Below are 17,083 nucleotides of genomic sequence, written 5' to 3' on the forward strand. Positions count from 1 at the left end.
GCCATCAAACACTCCTCATATGACAAGCCATTCAATCCTAGAATCATTTTTGTGAAGCTCCTTTGAACCCTCTCCAGTGTCAGCACATCCTTTCGAGGATAAGGGGCCCAAACCTGCTCACAATACTCCAAGTGAGGCCTCACCAGTGCTTCATAAAGCCTCAACATTATATCCTTGCTTTAACCCGCTGGCCTGTCCGTCTTTGGTGAGGAAACAGGATTATCTGCAAAGGGAGAACATGCAATGTCCACAAAGACAGCAGCCAAGGTCAGGATTCTATGATGGTGACATGAATCACTGTCCAGTTAGTTGTTCTTTAGTTTTTGTTTTGGTATGTAGAGATAGTTTTGGGGACAGGGAGAGGAGTTAGGGTTTAGAGAAGGGGATGTGGGGGAATTAGAGGTCAGGCCAGAGTCTTAAGTCTTTACTCCATGCACCCCTCCTACAATCTCTTCTCCCTCCTGACAATAAAAAAGTGACTTGACTTGTGTTGGAAGGCCAGTGTTGTGGATGTCTGGCTGGATATTGGTCTGGCAGAGCTGTGTCAGTGTGGGCTGGTGACAAATCACACCCAGGGTCCGCGGGTTCTGTAGTTGGAGTTCCATGCGGGCAGGCGGAATGTGGTCTGAGGAACCCCTGAGTTCACGAATCAGTGAGACTGGAGCTTGAGGCTGGTGCTTGGGGTCCCTGTTGAGCATCGAGGCCAGAGGGTTGAATTCCCAGTGTTGAGGCCTGTTGGTCACAGCCCAGAGTCTACTGAGGAGGCCGAACCCCAGAGTCTATGAGGCTGGGTCTGAGTGTGAATTCACTGGAGGCTGGAGACCAAAGAACGTGGCCTGTCCTGGGCTTGGAGGACTCTATATGTGCATGGGTGGGAGGGAGGAATGGGGCTTGTCTTGCTGCTGTTGTTTTGTTGCTTGTTGTGTTGTGCTGAGCACTGTGAGCGTGGTACGTTGGCGCAGGAATGTGTGATGACAGTTGGGGGCTGGGCTAAGCACAACCTGAGGTGTGTTAATGCAAGTGCTACATTTCACTGCACGTTTCAGTCTACACGTGATAAATAAACTTGAATCTTGAATCTTAACCTTGGACTTGGATTTATGACACTGTGGGGCCGCAGCTCCCCCCTGCTCTGATATCCAGCCTGACCCTGACCCGTACAGACAGTGTTGTCCTTTTGACAGCACAGATGGTCCCAGTTAATTGGGACACATCGGGACCGGTACATTTTGACCCTACAATTAAGCAGCTGCCCTAGTTAGCCAAGGTTTCATGGAAGGAGTTAAAAAGGTATAAAAAAGACAAGCTATTGTTCAATTGTGTAACAAATTATGTATTTCAATGAAATACAGAACAAATTAGAACACTATCAAAACTACTAAAGAACTATAAGTCTGTGTGTTAGTTCCTAATGGTTACAGTTGAAGGAATTCATCCAGTGTACACTGCTGTGCTCTTTTGATATAAATGAACAAAATCAGTGCAGACACCTAGTGCAGGTAATGGACTGCCTTCATACAATTTTTGATGATTGCATCCTCCAAATCTTCACTTTAATTGTAACATTCAAGATGAATTCACAAATTCTTTGTGGCTCCTAACTTGTTGAAGGAGTGAAATCATTTCATTTTCTCCTCTGGCTGTTCCTGGCATCTCCAAGCCTGAATGCTTGAAACCTCAATGAGCAAGTCAGTTCCGAATTGTCTTACTGCTTATTTCTCAATAACTATCCGTGACCAGAATCGCTGCTTTTTGAATGCAGACACATGTAACTGATGCTATTTGAGCACAGTGTGGTGTCTAACGGTCACACAAGTGCTCCCGTCTGACACTATTTGGAAACTGTCTCCTGTCCCAATTCAGTGCTGTGATGTTGCAAATAACAGAAGAGAGCCCTGGCTATTTTCTTGATTTGTACTTTTTCTTTAAGATTTGTCCCAAATAACTGAGAGCTCAATTAGCCAGAATCCACTGTATTTCCAGAACGACGACACAGCGGGGTTCCAGCCCCATTCAGCCATCAGTGAGGACATGGTGCAGCACACCTTCGTCTCACTAACTGGATTTCACTCTATGATTCTGCTTCTCATCACCTTTCTAAGAATTTGTCCTGGAGACTGGAACCGCATTAACTGCCCAAGACAAACTGTCCCCAGGAATATTGATCAGCCTTCTTGAATGGTGACCGTCCTTGTGGTGAAGGCGTTTCCATGGTGCTGCTTAGCGTGGAGCTCAGGACTTGCCCTGAGCAATGATGAAAGAGCAGCTCAATATTTCCAGCAGTATGTGACTTGGAAACGTACCTAAAGATTGTAGTTTCCCCACAAGAACCAAGAAACAGGAGCAGGGACCTCTTGATCTTACTCCACCATTCAATCGATCTGTGGCTCGGGTGACTGTTGGTCTCCATAAGGCCGTAAAATTGTACGACATAGGAACAGAGTTAAGCCACTTGGCCTCTCAAATCTGAGTTCTGCTTTCTGCCTGTTTCTCATAACCCTTGTTTGTCTTGTGTTTGAAGTATATCTCTCCCTCAGCCTTGAATGGCTGAGCATCTAGGGCAGAGAACTCCATATTCATAGCCCTTTGAGACAAGAAATTCCTCTTCATCTCAATCTTAAATGACTGAACTTGTATCTTGTGACTATTCCCCTTGGTGTCAGAGACCTCTACCAGAGGTCTCACATCACATCCTCACATTACCAATGGGTTGAAAGTCTTATTGCATGAAGATCCCCTGTCATTTTCATAAACGTCCAAAGAACAGGGGCACACTTTTATGCAAGACCTGCCAGGTACACCATCAAGGCATCATGCCTTGGTGGTGTACCTGGCAGGGTACTGAAAACCAACTTGTGGGATATCCTCAATCACTCAATGTTGCAATCAGAGGTCCACGTCTGCTTCAAAAGGGCAACAGTTGTATCAGTGCCCAAAGAGAGCTGGCTTAATGACTTCCATCTGGTAGCTCTCACATCTGCTGTGATTAAATACTTTGACAGGTACTGAAGTTACCTCCTGCTTGAGCTGTGGACCCACTGTGGTTTGCCTACCACCACAACAGGTCTACAGCAGATACAATCTCACTGACTCTCTACTCAGCCTTGGACCTACTAGACACCAGCAGTATCTACAAGAGGCTACTGTTTAACGATCACAACTCAGCGGTTAACACCATCATCTCCCCGGTTCTAATCAGCAAGTTTCAAAACTTGGGCCTCTGTATCTCCCTCTGCAACTGGATCCTTGACTTCCTCATTGGGAGATGACAATCATTATGGATCGTTAATGTCACTTCCTCCTCACTGGCAATCAACATAGGAACAAGGATGCATGGTCAGGCCATCGCGATACTCTCTCTGCACCCATGACTGTGTGGCCAGGCACAGCTCAAATGCCATCTACAAGTTCACAGATAACACCAAGTTGATGGTAGAAACTCAGATGGTGAGGAGGAGGCATCAGCTGCAGAATAGGCCAGCTGGTCGAGTGGTAATGCAACAACCTTGTACTTAACATTAGCAAGACCAAGGACCTGATTGTGGGCTTCAGGAAGGGAGAGTAAAGGAACACGCACCTGTCCTCAGCAGTGGAAAGGGGGAGCAGTTTCAAGTTCCTGAGCATCAGCGTTTCAGAGGATCGATCCTGGGGCCACCATATAGATTCAGTCATGAACAGTGGCTATACTTCATTAGGAGTTTGAAGAGGTTTACCATGTAACTAAAGACTCTAGTAAATCTCTGCAGATGTTCTGTGGAGCATTCTCCGCTGCTTGATATGGAGGCTCTGATGCCCGGGATCAGAAGAGGCTGCAAAGAGTTGGAGACTCGGCCAGGTCCGTTCTGGCACCAAACCTCCCTGCCACTGAGGATATCTTCAGAAGGTAACACCCACCATGAAGGGCCCTCACCATCCAGAACATGCCCTCATCAGGGAACAGGTACAGGAGCGTGAAGACCCACACTGAACAACCGAGGGACAGTTTCTCCTCCTCTGCCACCAGATTTCTGAATGACCCAGGAACACGACTTTTGCACTGTTTGCTTTTATATGGTAACTTATCATAATTTGTTATGCCTGCACTGCTGCCCGAAAACAACAAATTTCACGGTTAACGTCAGTGCCAAAAAACCTGATTCTGGTTCTGATCTTTAACCCCTTTATCCCTGAATACAATTGAGTGCACTCTCAGTTCACGGTCTCCAACATCCTTCCTTAACGAAGAAGATCAGACCTGTATGCAGTGTCCCAAGTGTGACCTTGGCTAAACAGTGCAATTTTAGCACGACCTCCCGACTTTTTGTATTCCAAAGCCTTTGCAATAAAGCTCACATCACGCTGGCTTTTCTAGATATTTGCTATGTTCCAAGGTGTCAACCATGCTTCTCCTTCTGGGACCAGAGGAAACTTGCTTTCACTCCATTAAATGCATTATTAAATGCAGCATCTCCAAGTTTGCGGATGACACGAAGCTGGGCGGCGGTGTTAGCTGTGAGGAGGATGCTAAGAGGATGCAGGGTGACTTGGATAGGTTAGGTGAGTGGGCAAATTCATGGCAGATGCAATTTAATGTGGATAAATGTGAGGTTATCCACTTTGGTTGCAAGATCAGGAAAACAGATTATTATCTGAATGGTGGCCGATTAGGAAAAGGGGAGATGCAACGAGACCTGGGTGTCATTGTACACCAGTCATTGAAGGTGGGCATGCAGGTACAGCAGGCGGTGAAAAAGGCAAATGGTATGTTGGCATTCATAGCAAAAGGATTTGAGTACAGGAGCAGGGAGGTTCTACTGCAGTTGTACAAGGCCTTGGTGACACTGCACCTAGAATATTGTGTGCAGTTTTGGTCCCCTAATCTGAGGAAAGACATTCTTGCCATAGAGGGAGTACAGAGAAGGTTCAGCAAATTGATTCCTGGGATGGCAGAACTTTCATATGAAGAAAGATTGGATTGACTAGGTTTATACTCACTGGCATTTAGAAGATTGAGGGGGGATCTTATTGAAACGTATAAAATTCTAAAGGGATTGGACAGGCTAGATGCAGGAAGATTGTTTCCGATGTTGGGGAAGTCCAGAACGAGGGGTCACAGTTTAAGGATAAAGGGGAAGCCTTTTAGGACCAAGATGAGGAAAAACTTCTTCACACAGAGAGTGGTGAATCTGTGGAATTCTCTGCCACAGGAAACAGTTGAGGCCAGTTCATTGGCTATATTTAAGAGGAAGTTAGATATGGCCCTTGTGGCTAAAGGTTATCAGAGGGTATGGAGAGAAAGCAGGTACAGGGTTCTGAGTTGGATGATCAGCCATGATCATACTGAATTGTGGTGCAGGCTCAAAGGGCCGAATGGTCTACTCCTGCTCCTATTTTCTATGTTTCTATTTGAATGGTCTGGGCTCGGATCGGCTGAATGGCCTCACTATGTTTGTCCTGGCCTCCTACTATTTCTTCTTCAATTTGAAAGGTGCTAGGGGTGGATGAAAGGGTTGAGGGGAAAGTCATTGCCAGGAAATACTCTGTGCCAACTGAAAGAGATTGTGTGTGTGTGGGGGGGTGGGGGGTGATAGATAAGATCATGGTCTTGTAACCTATCGGTCAAAACTAATAATTCGTGAGGTTACATCTTGCAAAAGCACCTGGGGATTTTAAAAGGCTCACAGCTCCATGAATTTGGATTTGAAACTGACCTGTTGCATCTTCTCTCTGAGAGCACTGGGTTCCCCAGGGTGATCTGCGCTCCACCCACAGCTCCTGCTGGCTGCTGTGAATTGCCACCAAGGAGAGGTGGGTTTGAATCAGGTCGGTCAAGTGGGAGAGAACAGGTTGCAGGGAAATAATCAAGGGTAGCGTAGCGGTTATCAATTCGTAATTACAGCTCAGGGATTCAGAGTTCAATTCCCACTGCTGTCTGTAAGGAGCTTGTACTTTCTCCCTGTGACCACGTGGATTTCCTCCGGGTGCTCCCGTTTCCTCCCACAGTCCAAAGACATACCGGTTAGTAGGTTAACTGGTCATTGTAAATTGTCCTGTGATTAGGCTCATGTGTGCTGCTGGGCGGTGCAAATCGCTGGCTGAAGCTTCTGTTTCTCACTGTATCTCTAAATAAAATAGTTGGATAAATAGGCTGGGGAATGTAACAGTTGAGGTTGCTCTGAGAGCCAGAATAGACTTGTCAGGCCGAATGACCTCGGAAATTGTAAGGAAGTATTAATATCCATCTGTACTGGTGATCATGAATTGTTGCAAGGACCCTCCTGTTCACTGAGGAAAGGACTTGCTCTCCTTACCCAATCTGACTGATGTGTGGCAATGCAGTGACTCTTTACTGCTCTCTGTTTGGGATATTTAAATAAATATTGATACCGCCCTCACCTGCATCTCCTCCATCTCCCAAACATCCATGCTCACCACATCTTCCCGCTGCCTGAACAGTGATAGAGTTCCTCTTGTCCTCACCTACCACACCATGAGCCTCTGCATCCAATGCATCATCCTCCGCAACTTCTGCCATCTCCTAAGGGATCCTGACACGAAACACAGCTTTACCTTTCCCTCCCTCTGCTTTCCGCAGGGATTGCTCCCTCCACAATTCCCTCGTCCATTTGTCCCTCCCGACTAAACTCCCTCCAAGCATTTATTCCTTCAAGTGGCCCAAGTGCTACACCTGCCCCTTCACCTCCTCCCCCACCTCCAGTTAGGGCCCCAAACAGCCATTCCTGGTGAGGCAATGATTCGTCTGTGAATCTGCCGGAACCGTCTGTTGTACCCGCTGCTCCCAATGTGGCCTCCTGTACGTTGCTGAGAACTGTTGTAAGTTGGGAGACCGCATCGTCCAGCGCCCCTGCACCGTCTGCCACAAGCGGAACTTCCTGCTGGCCCAACGCTTTAATGATGAAACCCATTCCCGTTCTGACATGTCGGTCTATGGCCACATTCAGGGTGGAAGAGCAACACCTATATTTCATCTGCATAGCCTCCAACCTGATGGCATGAATATTGATTTCTCCTTTCGGTAAAGAAAATTTCCTCCCCCTTCCTTCTTGTCCCCACACTGGCCTCGCCTCCTCTCGCCTGCCTATCACTTCCCCTTTAGTGACCTCCTCCTTCCCTTTCACCCACGGTCCACTGTTCTCTCCTATCAGATCCCTTCCTCTGCAGCCCGCTATCTTTCCTACCTACCTGGCTTCACCTATCACTGTCTAACTATCCTCCTTCTCCTCCCCTCATATTCTTATTCTGGCGTCTTCGCTGTACTTTTCATCTGGAAGAAAGATCTCAGCTGGAAACACAGACTGCTTATTCACTTCCACAAATGCAGCCTGACCTGCTGTGGTCCTTCAGTATTGTGAGTGTGTGGTTTTAAAGAAGGCATGTCTGGAATTAATTAAACTGAAATAACCAGGAATGCTTCCCATTTGGCCTGCTTCAGACTGTCTTTTCTTTCTTATTGTGCTGCCTTTGACCAGGGGAAATCGATGCCTACGAGATTCAGCAGGCTCTTTTGAACCAGGGCATCACGATCACTCGCCAGCAAGCTGAGAAGATCTTGCTGAGGTAAGATGCAAAGTGCAGTAAGCCAGGGATCTCACTTTGTGATGCTCTTCTCCCCATTCCATCTCGGACAATGGGGGCTGTAATTGGTGAGCAATTCCTTACCCCACCTCCATTCATACATCTCCCTTTCCCACCCCTCATTTATACAAACTCAAGAATACCATTTACTGCCCCCATTGAGAGAAAACAGGCAGAGATGGAGTGAATAGCAGAGACGTTATCCCAGGGTGGAAATGGCTAATACCAAAGGGGTGTAATTTAAAGGTGCTTGGAGAAGAGCAGAGGGGAGATGTCAGAGGTGATTTTACACATAGAATGGTGTGTGCGATGCAATTCTTTGTTAGGGTGCGCGGGCAAAGACAGGTATATTGTGGACATTTAAGAAACTCCTGGACAGGCACACGGCTGATGGAAAATTGAGGAGCAAAAGGTACGAGTTAGACTGATCTTGGAGTACAAACCCTGCCTCTCTTCCTCCTGTAGCTGTGGGAACACTTATATCCAACCAAGAGAACTTTGTGTTCCTTCTCAGAAAGAGCAACCCTCTGCACTGACTTGCTAGTCCCATTTGATAGAGCACCACTCCCTCTGACTGTGCAGACTGATCATCGCAGGACATGGTTCTCAGTACTGATACTCCAAACTTAGAATCCTATCTAACTATGGACCATCTCCTAAACTCTCACAGTACCGTGCCTGTGACTGCATAGGTACTGTCACTCTGACAGTGAGACACTCCCTCAGTACTGTCCCTCTGACAGTGTGATACTCCCTCGGTACCGTCCCTCCGACAGCGTGACACTCCCTCAGTACTGTCCCTCTGACAGTGTGACACTCCCTCAGTACTGTCCCTCTGACAGTGTGACACTCCCTCAGTACTGTCCCTCTGACAGTGTGACACTCCCTCAGTACTGTCCCTCTGACAGTGTGACACTCCCTCAGTACTGTCACTCTGACAGTGTGACACTCCCTAGGTACCGTCCCTCCGACAGCGTGACACTCCCTCAGTACTGTCCCTCTGACAGTGTGACACTCCCTCAGTACTGTCCCTCTGACAGTGTGACACTCCCTCGGTACCGTCTCTCTGACAGTGTGACCCTCCCTCAGTACCGTCCCTCCGACAGCGAGACACTTCCGTGGTACCGTCCCTCCGACAGCGAGACACTCCCTCGGTACTGTCCCTCCGACAATGAGACACTCCCTTTCATCATTGTTCCTTTTGTTGTAAATATGAAACCATGTTTTTCTCTTCTCTCAGCTCCATGACACAGTTACAATGGGGCGGTACATTAGTGTAGTGGTTATGACAATGCTTTACAGTCCCGGCAACCCAGGTTCAATTCCCGCTGCAGCCTGCTATGAGTCCAGGTGCTCCGGTTTCTTCCCACAGTCCAAGGTAGGTTATTTGGTCAGTGTAAATTTTCCCGTGATTATGCTCAGATTAAATTGGGAGATTACTGCATGGTTCCCCTTGAAGGGCTGGAATGGCCTGTCTCCTGCTGTGTCTTAATCAATAAACACACAGACTGCATCCTATCATTACGTCTCCCTGTCTCACCCATCCCCAGATCAGTCCCAGATGTCTGGATGGAGAGCTTGATATGCTGTTGAAACGTGTCAAGAAAGGACACCTCAAGTCAAGAGCTTTCTTTCAGAAGACTGAATTGATTCACAAAATCTGTGAATAAAGTGGATGTGAAAGTCAATCTTTCTTGTCATATATGTGGCTTAAAGCTATATATTGACCAATCAAGAATCTATAAACCACTGCCTTAAATATACATAAAGACATGGCCTCCACAGCCACCTGTGGCAAAGAATTCCACAGCTTCACCGCCCTCTGGCTAAAGAAATTCCTCCTCATCTCCATAATATTCACAAAAATTATTCCAGGATTGAATGTCTGGAACACTTGATGTCTCCGGGCTTATATTCACTAGAATTCAGAAGAATGAAGGGTGACCTTATTGAAACCTATCGAATATTGAAAGGCCTTAATAGAGTGGATGTGGAAATCATGTTTTCTCTGGGAGAGGAAACTGTCTCACAATTGAGGGCATCCTTTTAGAATGGAGATGAGGAGGAATTTCTTTAGCCAGAGGGCGGTGAAGCTGTGGAATTCTTTGCCACAGTCTTTATGTATATTTAAGGCAGTGGTTTATAGGTTCTTGATTGGTCAGGGCATGAAGGGACACAAGGAGAAGGCAGGAGATTAGGGCTGAGAGCAAAATTGGATCAGCCATGATGAAATGGTGGAGCAGACTCGATGGGTCAAGTGGCCTAATTCAGCTCCTATATCTTATGGTCTATATGTAAGTGTATGATGTGTAAATATCTAAAATGTACATATGAGTCATTCACATACAGCAGTGTCATTAGCTGAAGGAACCAGCTGCACATGTTGTAAGTGATTCTGCGCCTCTGTATTTCCCTGTGTCGTATGGGGACAACGGTGTCCACCCTCAAGCACATTGCAGTGGGTTGGAAGGAGACAATTTCACATTGGCTGCAGAGGATGGAGCTACTGCATGATTGCTATCATTGACACTAAATTTTCTGAGGGTTTCTCCAATTTCTTCCTCAGTATGGACAAGGATGGGACGATTACAGTGGACTGGACTGAATTTCGAGACCATTTCATCTTTAACCCGCTCTCTAAAATGGAGGAGATTGTGGAACACTGGAAACACTCGACGGTAAGTGCAGTACCCAGCGTTAAAGATGCCCCCACATGTTGCTGGCCAAGTGGGTTTTCAACCTGAATTGCATTCTTGTGGATCTTATGAAGCATTCCACCCATCCCCCCACCCCCGGCTTCTGTCATTGGGCATCTGCCCATCCTCGTGACATCCTCTTTACTTGTTCCTACTATTAGTTGTCGAACTTGACTGGGCATCTGTGTGTACCCATTGCCAGTGGCCCCATGGATCTGTTAAACATTCATGATGTCCCCTCACTCCAATAATGATTGTTCCAAAAGTTGAGAATATGTATTTTGATCCTTTATTGCCAATTAGCAAACATACAATCCTGGAGCGACAAATCTTAAGTGTACCCAATTGTAAGCTGAGCGCAATTGATCATCAGCAAAAGATCTGACCTCCACTGGTCCCCAGCTACTACAAACTGCGATGAACAAAGCACGAATACGTGACTTATTCCCTTTGCATTTACCATGCCCCCACTCATGTGACTAGTTACCATGATAAATGCACAACACAATACAATACAGATAGAGAGCAGATACATGGCTTCTACACTTCCATTGGTCAGCTGACATGTGCATCGCAATGTTATTCTATTTACCTCATTGATTCAGAAAATGTTTCTTCAAATGTCATTCCCATTCCTGCAGTCCTAATTCTCAGTTATTTTCTAAGCCAGCTGATGAAAGAACCATAGCTGTTTTTATTTATTCAGTTGTCTCCCATCTGGTATTTTACTGTCTTTGAAAATAATCTTTGATTCCTGAAGACTTCAGTCCTGGAGGTTTGGTCACCCTGCTGATCTCTGACCCAGAAAGGCCATTGGAAGTATCCAGTCATCACCTGTATGGACGTTGATTCCACTCGCACTGAACTGACACTGAGAGCATTACACAGCAGATTTGTTCACTGTCTCTCTCTTTAATAATCAATGTGTGACACCAACATTAGTTACACAAGAGGAAGTCACTCAGCCCAACAGGTCCATACTAATCCCCAGCAGATTAATTCCATTATTCACACGACATCCCCACCATGTTACCTCTCTCTCGCATGCCCATCAACTCTCCTTTGCTTCTGTTTGCTCTTAACTAATACTAAGGGGAAACGCACCAGGCAATTGATCTGCCTTGGGATGCGTGAGGAAACTGAAGCAGTTGTGGAGCGAGAGTGCATGCACAGATACAGAGAGTGCCTGAGGTCAGGATTGAATTGAGGATCTTGGAACTGTGAGGCAGCAACCCCCATGCTTTCCTACTGAAGCAGGGCTTCAGAAGACCCAGAGTAAGCCAAGGGCACAGACTGAGCCAGCACGGACTAGATCTGGCATTGTATGGAACTTCTTTTCTTGGTGAATCACAGATCTTGGCTCGTAGGTTGGAACCTGAGGTTCAACTACCCTGTATTTTTAATGGGGTGTGAGGGCGTAGAAGGATGCAGGAGGTGGGGATGGGGGGGGGGTAAAACATGATATAAGATCAAACATCTTGCATATCTTGGTGAAATAAAGGGGCCTCATGAAAATAGTGGAAATCTGGAATATTAAAAATAACATAAAATGCAGGTCAGGCAGCATCTGCGGAGAGAGAAAAACAGAGTTAACATTTCAGGTTGATGTGGTGGTTGGTGCTAAAGTACAGAAATGGGTCTCTGTGTTTCTCAGCTGGTCCAAACTTTTGAGTTCTGAGCTGGGCACGATGGCAGAGATGCTGTGTCTCACAGTTCAATCCTGATCTCGGATGCAATCTGCGCGGAGATTTCACATTCTCTCTGTGACCACCAGGGTTTCCTCAGACCGATCTGGTTTCCTCCCACAACCCACAGACATGTGGGTTTTGTAGGCTAATTTCCTCATTATGTGCCATGCTGTATGATGCAGTCTTTGACCATGATTGTTCTTGGCAAATTTTTCTACAGAAGTGGTTTGCCATTGCCTTCTTCTGGGCAGTGTCTTTACAAGACGGGTGACTCCAGCCATTGTCAATACTCTTCAGAGATTGTCTGCCTGTTGTCAGTGGTCGCATAACCAGGATTTGTAATATGCACCAAATGCTCGTACGAGCATCTACCACCTGCTCCCATGGCTTCACTGACCCTGGTCCGGGGGGGAGGGGGTGGTAGTCATGGTAAGCAGATGCTACAACTTGCCCGAGGGTGACCTACAGGCTAGAAGAGGGAAGGAGTACCTTACACCTCCTGTAGTGGAGACCTCTCTCCACCCACCACCCCGTAGCCTGTAATTGCCCCGAGATGAGTGGGAGGTTCTGGGGAGAGTTGTTGGAATGTGAGGAAAATAAATTACAGTCAGTGCAATTGCAGAGTAGGATCTCTCTGTGAGCCAGAATAGGCTTGATGACTGAAATTACCTCCCCCTATTTTGAATGGAAATAGAACATAGAACGTAGGTCAGTACAGCACAGTAACAGGCCATTTGGCCCACAACATTGTGCTAAACCTGCTAAAAAGCAAATCAAAAACCCTCAAAAACTTATTCCTCCTACCTATATAATGTCTATGTGCCTCCATCTTCCTCGCATTCATATGCCTATCTGAAAGCTTCTGATAGATTTGCCTCTCGCACCATACCAGGCACCTATGACTCTCTGAGTTAAAACTTACTCCTCACCTCCCCCTTCAACCTGCCCCTCTCACCTACAATGCATGCCCTCTTGTATTAAACATTTCAACCCTGGAAACACTCTCTGTCCACTCTATCCATGCCTCTCATAATCTTGTAAACCTCTGTCAGATCTCCCCTCAGCCTCCGCCACTCCAGAGAAAACAACCCAAGTTTGTCCGGCAACTCATGATAGCACATGCCCTCTAAACCAGGCAGCTTCCTGATAAACCTCTTCAGCACCCTCTCCAAAGCCACAACATCCTTCCTATTGTGTAGTGACCAGAACTGCACGCAATACTCCAGCGTGGCCTAACCAGCGTTCTATAAAGTTGCAACTTTATAAGTATGGAGATCAGTCTCCGTTATCTAAACACCAGTAGGAAGGGGTGACGTGTAAATAAATTCCAGCCACTGTACTGTATTGACCCTGATAATTGTGGCTTATCATACTGCAATTCCATCCTCTTGCCTTTTGTCCAAATCCTTACAGTCTTTGCCTCAGGGAGATCCCTCCATCATGAGGCTAAAATCCAGCTGTGTCTCTCGCAACAGGAGCTCCAGATTTGGAACTACAGACGGTGTTAATTCCCTGCGTAATAAAGACAAGTTGGACCGTTTTATTTCCATACCACCATTTATATCCCTTTCAGGACATCCAAAAATTTTCATTGAAGTATGGAGAACACATGGCAGCGGAATCCTGTCAACAGCGATGGGATCCACAGCAGATAATCCATTCTTATTGAGCTCAATGTAGGATAAATACTGGCCAAGGCACAAAGGAAAGCTCGTCAAATCTTTTCCAGAAGGGTGCATTACACCCACCCGAGAGAGTAAACGGGGCTTCTCTTTACCCTAAGGTGAGAAAGACCACAACTCTGTCCGTGTAGCTTTCCCTTGGTATGGATCTGGAGCGATGGCCTGGACCTCTGTATTCAGGCCTCCAGCCTTGGACTTCAGCCACCAATCTCCTGACCTGGAGGTGAGAGTCTGAAGCTGACAACTTCTGAGTTATGACTGCCTTATACCCCAACACTCAGGAGACACAAGCGATGCAGACGCAGGAGGAACTCAGCAGGTCGGGTAACATCAGTGGGAGGAAAGAAATTGTCTTTGTTTCGGGTTGAAACCCTGCATCAGGAACTCCTTTCCCCCACAGGTGCTGCTACACTCACCAAAGTCCTCCAGCAGATTGCTGTTCCAGATCACAGTATCTATGTTATTGCAGTCCTAACGCAGGATTAGGACCCAAAACATCAGCATTTCCTTCCCCCCTTGATGTTGACCTTCTGAATTGCTGCAGCAGATTGTTTGCTGTTGAACTCACTCAAGCCCCTTTAATTAGAAAGATGACTTTGCCTAAACTCTGCAAACCTTGACTTACAGTTCTTGGACATCGGGGAGTCCTTGACCATTGTGGATGAATTCTCAGAGACGGAAAGACTGACTGGGACCTGGTGGAGGCAACTACTGGCAGGAGCAATTGCTGGCGCTGTGTCACGCACCTGCACTGCACCCCTGGACCGGCTGAAGATCTACATGCAGGTAAAGTAGGGTTAGGGGGGGAAAGGAGCCAGAAGCACGGTGGTCACAGTGACTAACACCGGGGTCAGTGACCTCCAGGTGTGAAACATCCATTCTAGATTCATTGATCTGAAACAAACGGTGTTATGGAGCCACTGATCTGGAACTAGTGATCTAGAGCTAGCCATCTAGCACTGGTGATCTGGAGTCAATAATTTGGAACTGATATGGAACAAGTACTCTATAACTGGTGATCTGCAACCAGTAAATCCAGGGTTAGTAAACAGGAGTCAGTGTTGGTTTGTAAGTTACTGTATGAATCCAGTGGTCTGTAGATGCTCCAGTTGTGTTGATATAGATCGACCTTACATGCCCTTCCAACCCAATGAATGCACATTACCCAATTATACCCAAGTGAATTATTAACCTGCTACCGTTTAACCTGTACACAGAACCAGGAGGAAACCCACACAGTGTGAGGAGAACATACGAGCTCCTAACAGACAGCGGTGGAATTGAACCAGAGTTGCTGGCACCGTTATCGTGTTATGCTAATCTCTATGCGACCATGCTGTCTGTAAAGATCTGGGTAGGGTGATCTGGACCCCACTATCCAGCCAGGATTTGGTAGTCTTTTGGGGATTAGGATCTGATGGTCAAAGTCTTATGATCTGATTCCAAGGATGTGGATTCTGTGAGCTGGGTCCATTTGTCTGAATCTGCCAAGCTTGGTCCTGTGATCTGACTTGACATCGCTGCCCTCTCCCTCTGCGGTAACTCTTGGCACCAGGGTATGTTGGGCCCTCATCTCAGGCTCAGCCACTGCTCGGTTGATAGGTTCACTGCACTCACTCCAGAGCACAGGAACGTTAGCAGCCTTGGGTAAGGATCAGTCACTCTCTTTTCTCCAGGTCTTTGCAGCTAAGCGGAAGTTGAACGTGGCTGGTGTTTGGAAGATGATGGTGGCGGAGGGAGGATACTTATCCCTGTGGCGAGGGAATGGGGTCAACGTGCTGAAAATTACCCCGGAGACGGGCATCAAATTCATGGCTTATGAACAGGTACTGCAAGGGGTTTGAGAGAGTGGAGACTTTGGAGATACAAGAGGAAGGGAAAGGGTGATGCGATGGACTCGGAGAAGTAGGGAAGAGTATTTGGGTATTGCGAGCAGTTTTGGGCGCCTTGGTTAAGAAAGTATGTGTTGGCATTGGATTGGGTCCAGAGAAGGTTCATGAGAATGATCCTGGGAATAAAAGGGTTAATGTATGAGGTCTTTGATGACTCTGGGCCTATTGTCACTGAAGTTTGGAAGACAGACAGACATACTTTATTGATGCCGAGGGAAATTGGGTTTCGTTACAGTTGCACCAACCAAGAATAGTGTAGAAATCTAGCAATATAAAACCAAAAATAATTAAATAATAATAAGTAAATTATGCCAAGTGGAAATAAGTCCAGGACCAGCCTATTGGCTCAGAGTGTCTGACACTCCTAGGGAAGAGTTGTAAAGTTTGATGGCCACAGGCAGGAATGACTTCCTATGACGCTCAGTGTTGCATCTCGGTGGAATGAGTTTCTGGCTGAATGTACTCCTGTGCCTAACCAGTACATTATGGAGTGGATGGGAGACATTGTCCAAGATGGCATGAAACTTGGACAGCATCCTCTTTTCAGACACCACTGTCAGAGAGTCTAGTTGCACCCCCACAACATCACTGGCCTTACGAATGAGTTTGTTGATTCTGTTGGTGTCTGCTACCCTCAGCCTGTTGCCTCAGCACACAACAGCAAACATGATAGCACTGGCCACCACAGACTCGTAAAACATCCTCAACATCGTCTGGCAGATGTTAAAGGACCTCAGTCTCCTCAGGAAATAGAGACGGCTCTGACCCTTCTTGTAGACAGCCTCAGTGTTCTCTGACCAGTCCAGTTTATTGTCAATTCGTATCCCCAGGTACTTGTAATCTTCCACCATGTCCACACTGACCCTTTGGATGGAAACAGGGTTCACCGGTGCCTTGGCCCTCCTTAGGTCCACCAGCTCCTTAGTCTTTTTCACATTAAGCTGCAGATGATTCTGCTCACCCATGTGACAAAGTTTCCCACCGTAGCCCTGTACTCTGCCTCATCTCTCTTGTTGATGCATCCAACTATGGCAGAGTCATCAGAAAACTTCTGAAGATGGCAAGACTCTGTGTAGTAGTTGAAGTCTGAGGTGTAGATGGTAAAGAGAAAGGGAGACAGGACAATCCCCTGTGGAGCCCCAGTGCTGCTGACCACTCTGTCTGACACACAGTGTTGCAAGCGCACGTACTGTGGTCTGCCAGAAGGCAGGGGTTACCGGTGGGTGTGGGGGAAGATCTCATTGAAACCTATTGAACACTGAAAGCCCAGATTAAGTGAGTGTGAAGAAGATATTTCCTATAATGGGAGAATTCAGGACCAGAGAGTATAGCCTCAGAAAACAAGGACATCCCTTTAGAGCAGAGATGAGGAGGAACTTTTTTAGCCAGAGGGTGGTGAATCTATAGAATTAATTACCATGGACAGCTGTGGGGGCCAGGTCATTGGGTGTACTTAAAGCAGATGTTGATAGGTTTTTGAATAATAGGGTTATAACATATTGCAGTGGGGGGGAGGGGAGGCAGGAGAATGGGACTGAGAGGGATAATAA

General features: G+C 46.8%; 1 protein-coding gene across 1 annotated transcript in view; it reads left to right on the forward strand.

The window, feature by feature from the left end:
- Positions 1 to 17,083, forward strand: part of LOC132406526 (mitochondrial adenyl nucleotide antiporter SLC25A24-like) — a 56,654-nt gene that overhangs the window by 19,352 nt on the left and 20,219 nt on the right. Inside the window, exons 3-6 of the mRNA XM_059992319.1 lie at positions 7,470 to 7,557; positions 10,142 to 10,253; positions 14,269 to 14,427; positions 15,318 to 15,467. Coding sequence (XP_059848302.1) covers positions 7,470 to 7,557; positions 10,142 to 10,253; positions 14,269 to 14,427; positions 15,318 to 15,467 — 509 coding nt within the window. The remainder of the gene's footprint in view (positions 1 to 7,469; positions 7,558 to 10,141; positions 10,254 to 14,268; positions 14,428 to 15,317; positions 15,468 to 17,083) is intronic.

The sequence above is a fragment of the Hypanus sabinus genome, chromosome 16 (genome assembly GCF_030144855.1).
Source record: "Hypanus sabinus isolate sHypSab1 chromosome 16, sHypSab1.hap1, whole genome shotgun sequence".
Taxonomy (NCBI): Eukaryota; Metazoa; Chordata; class Chondrichthyes; order Myliobatiformes; family Dasyatidae; genus Hypanus; species Hypanus sabinus.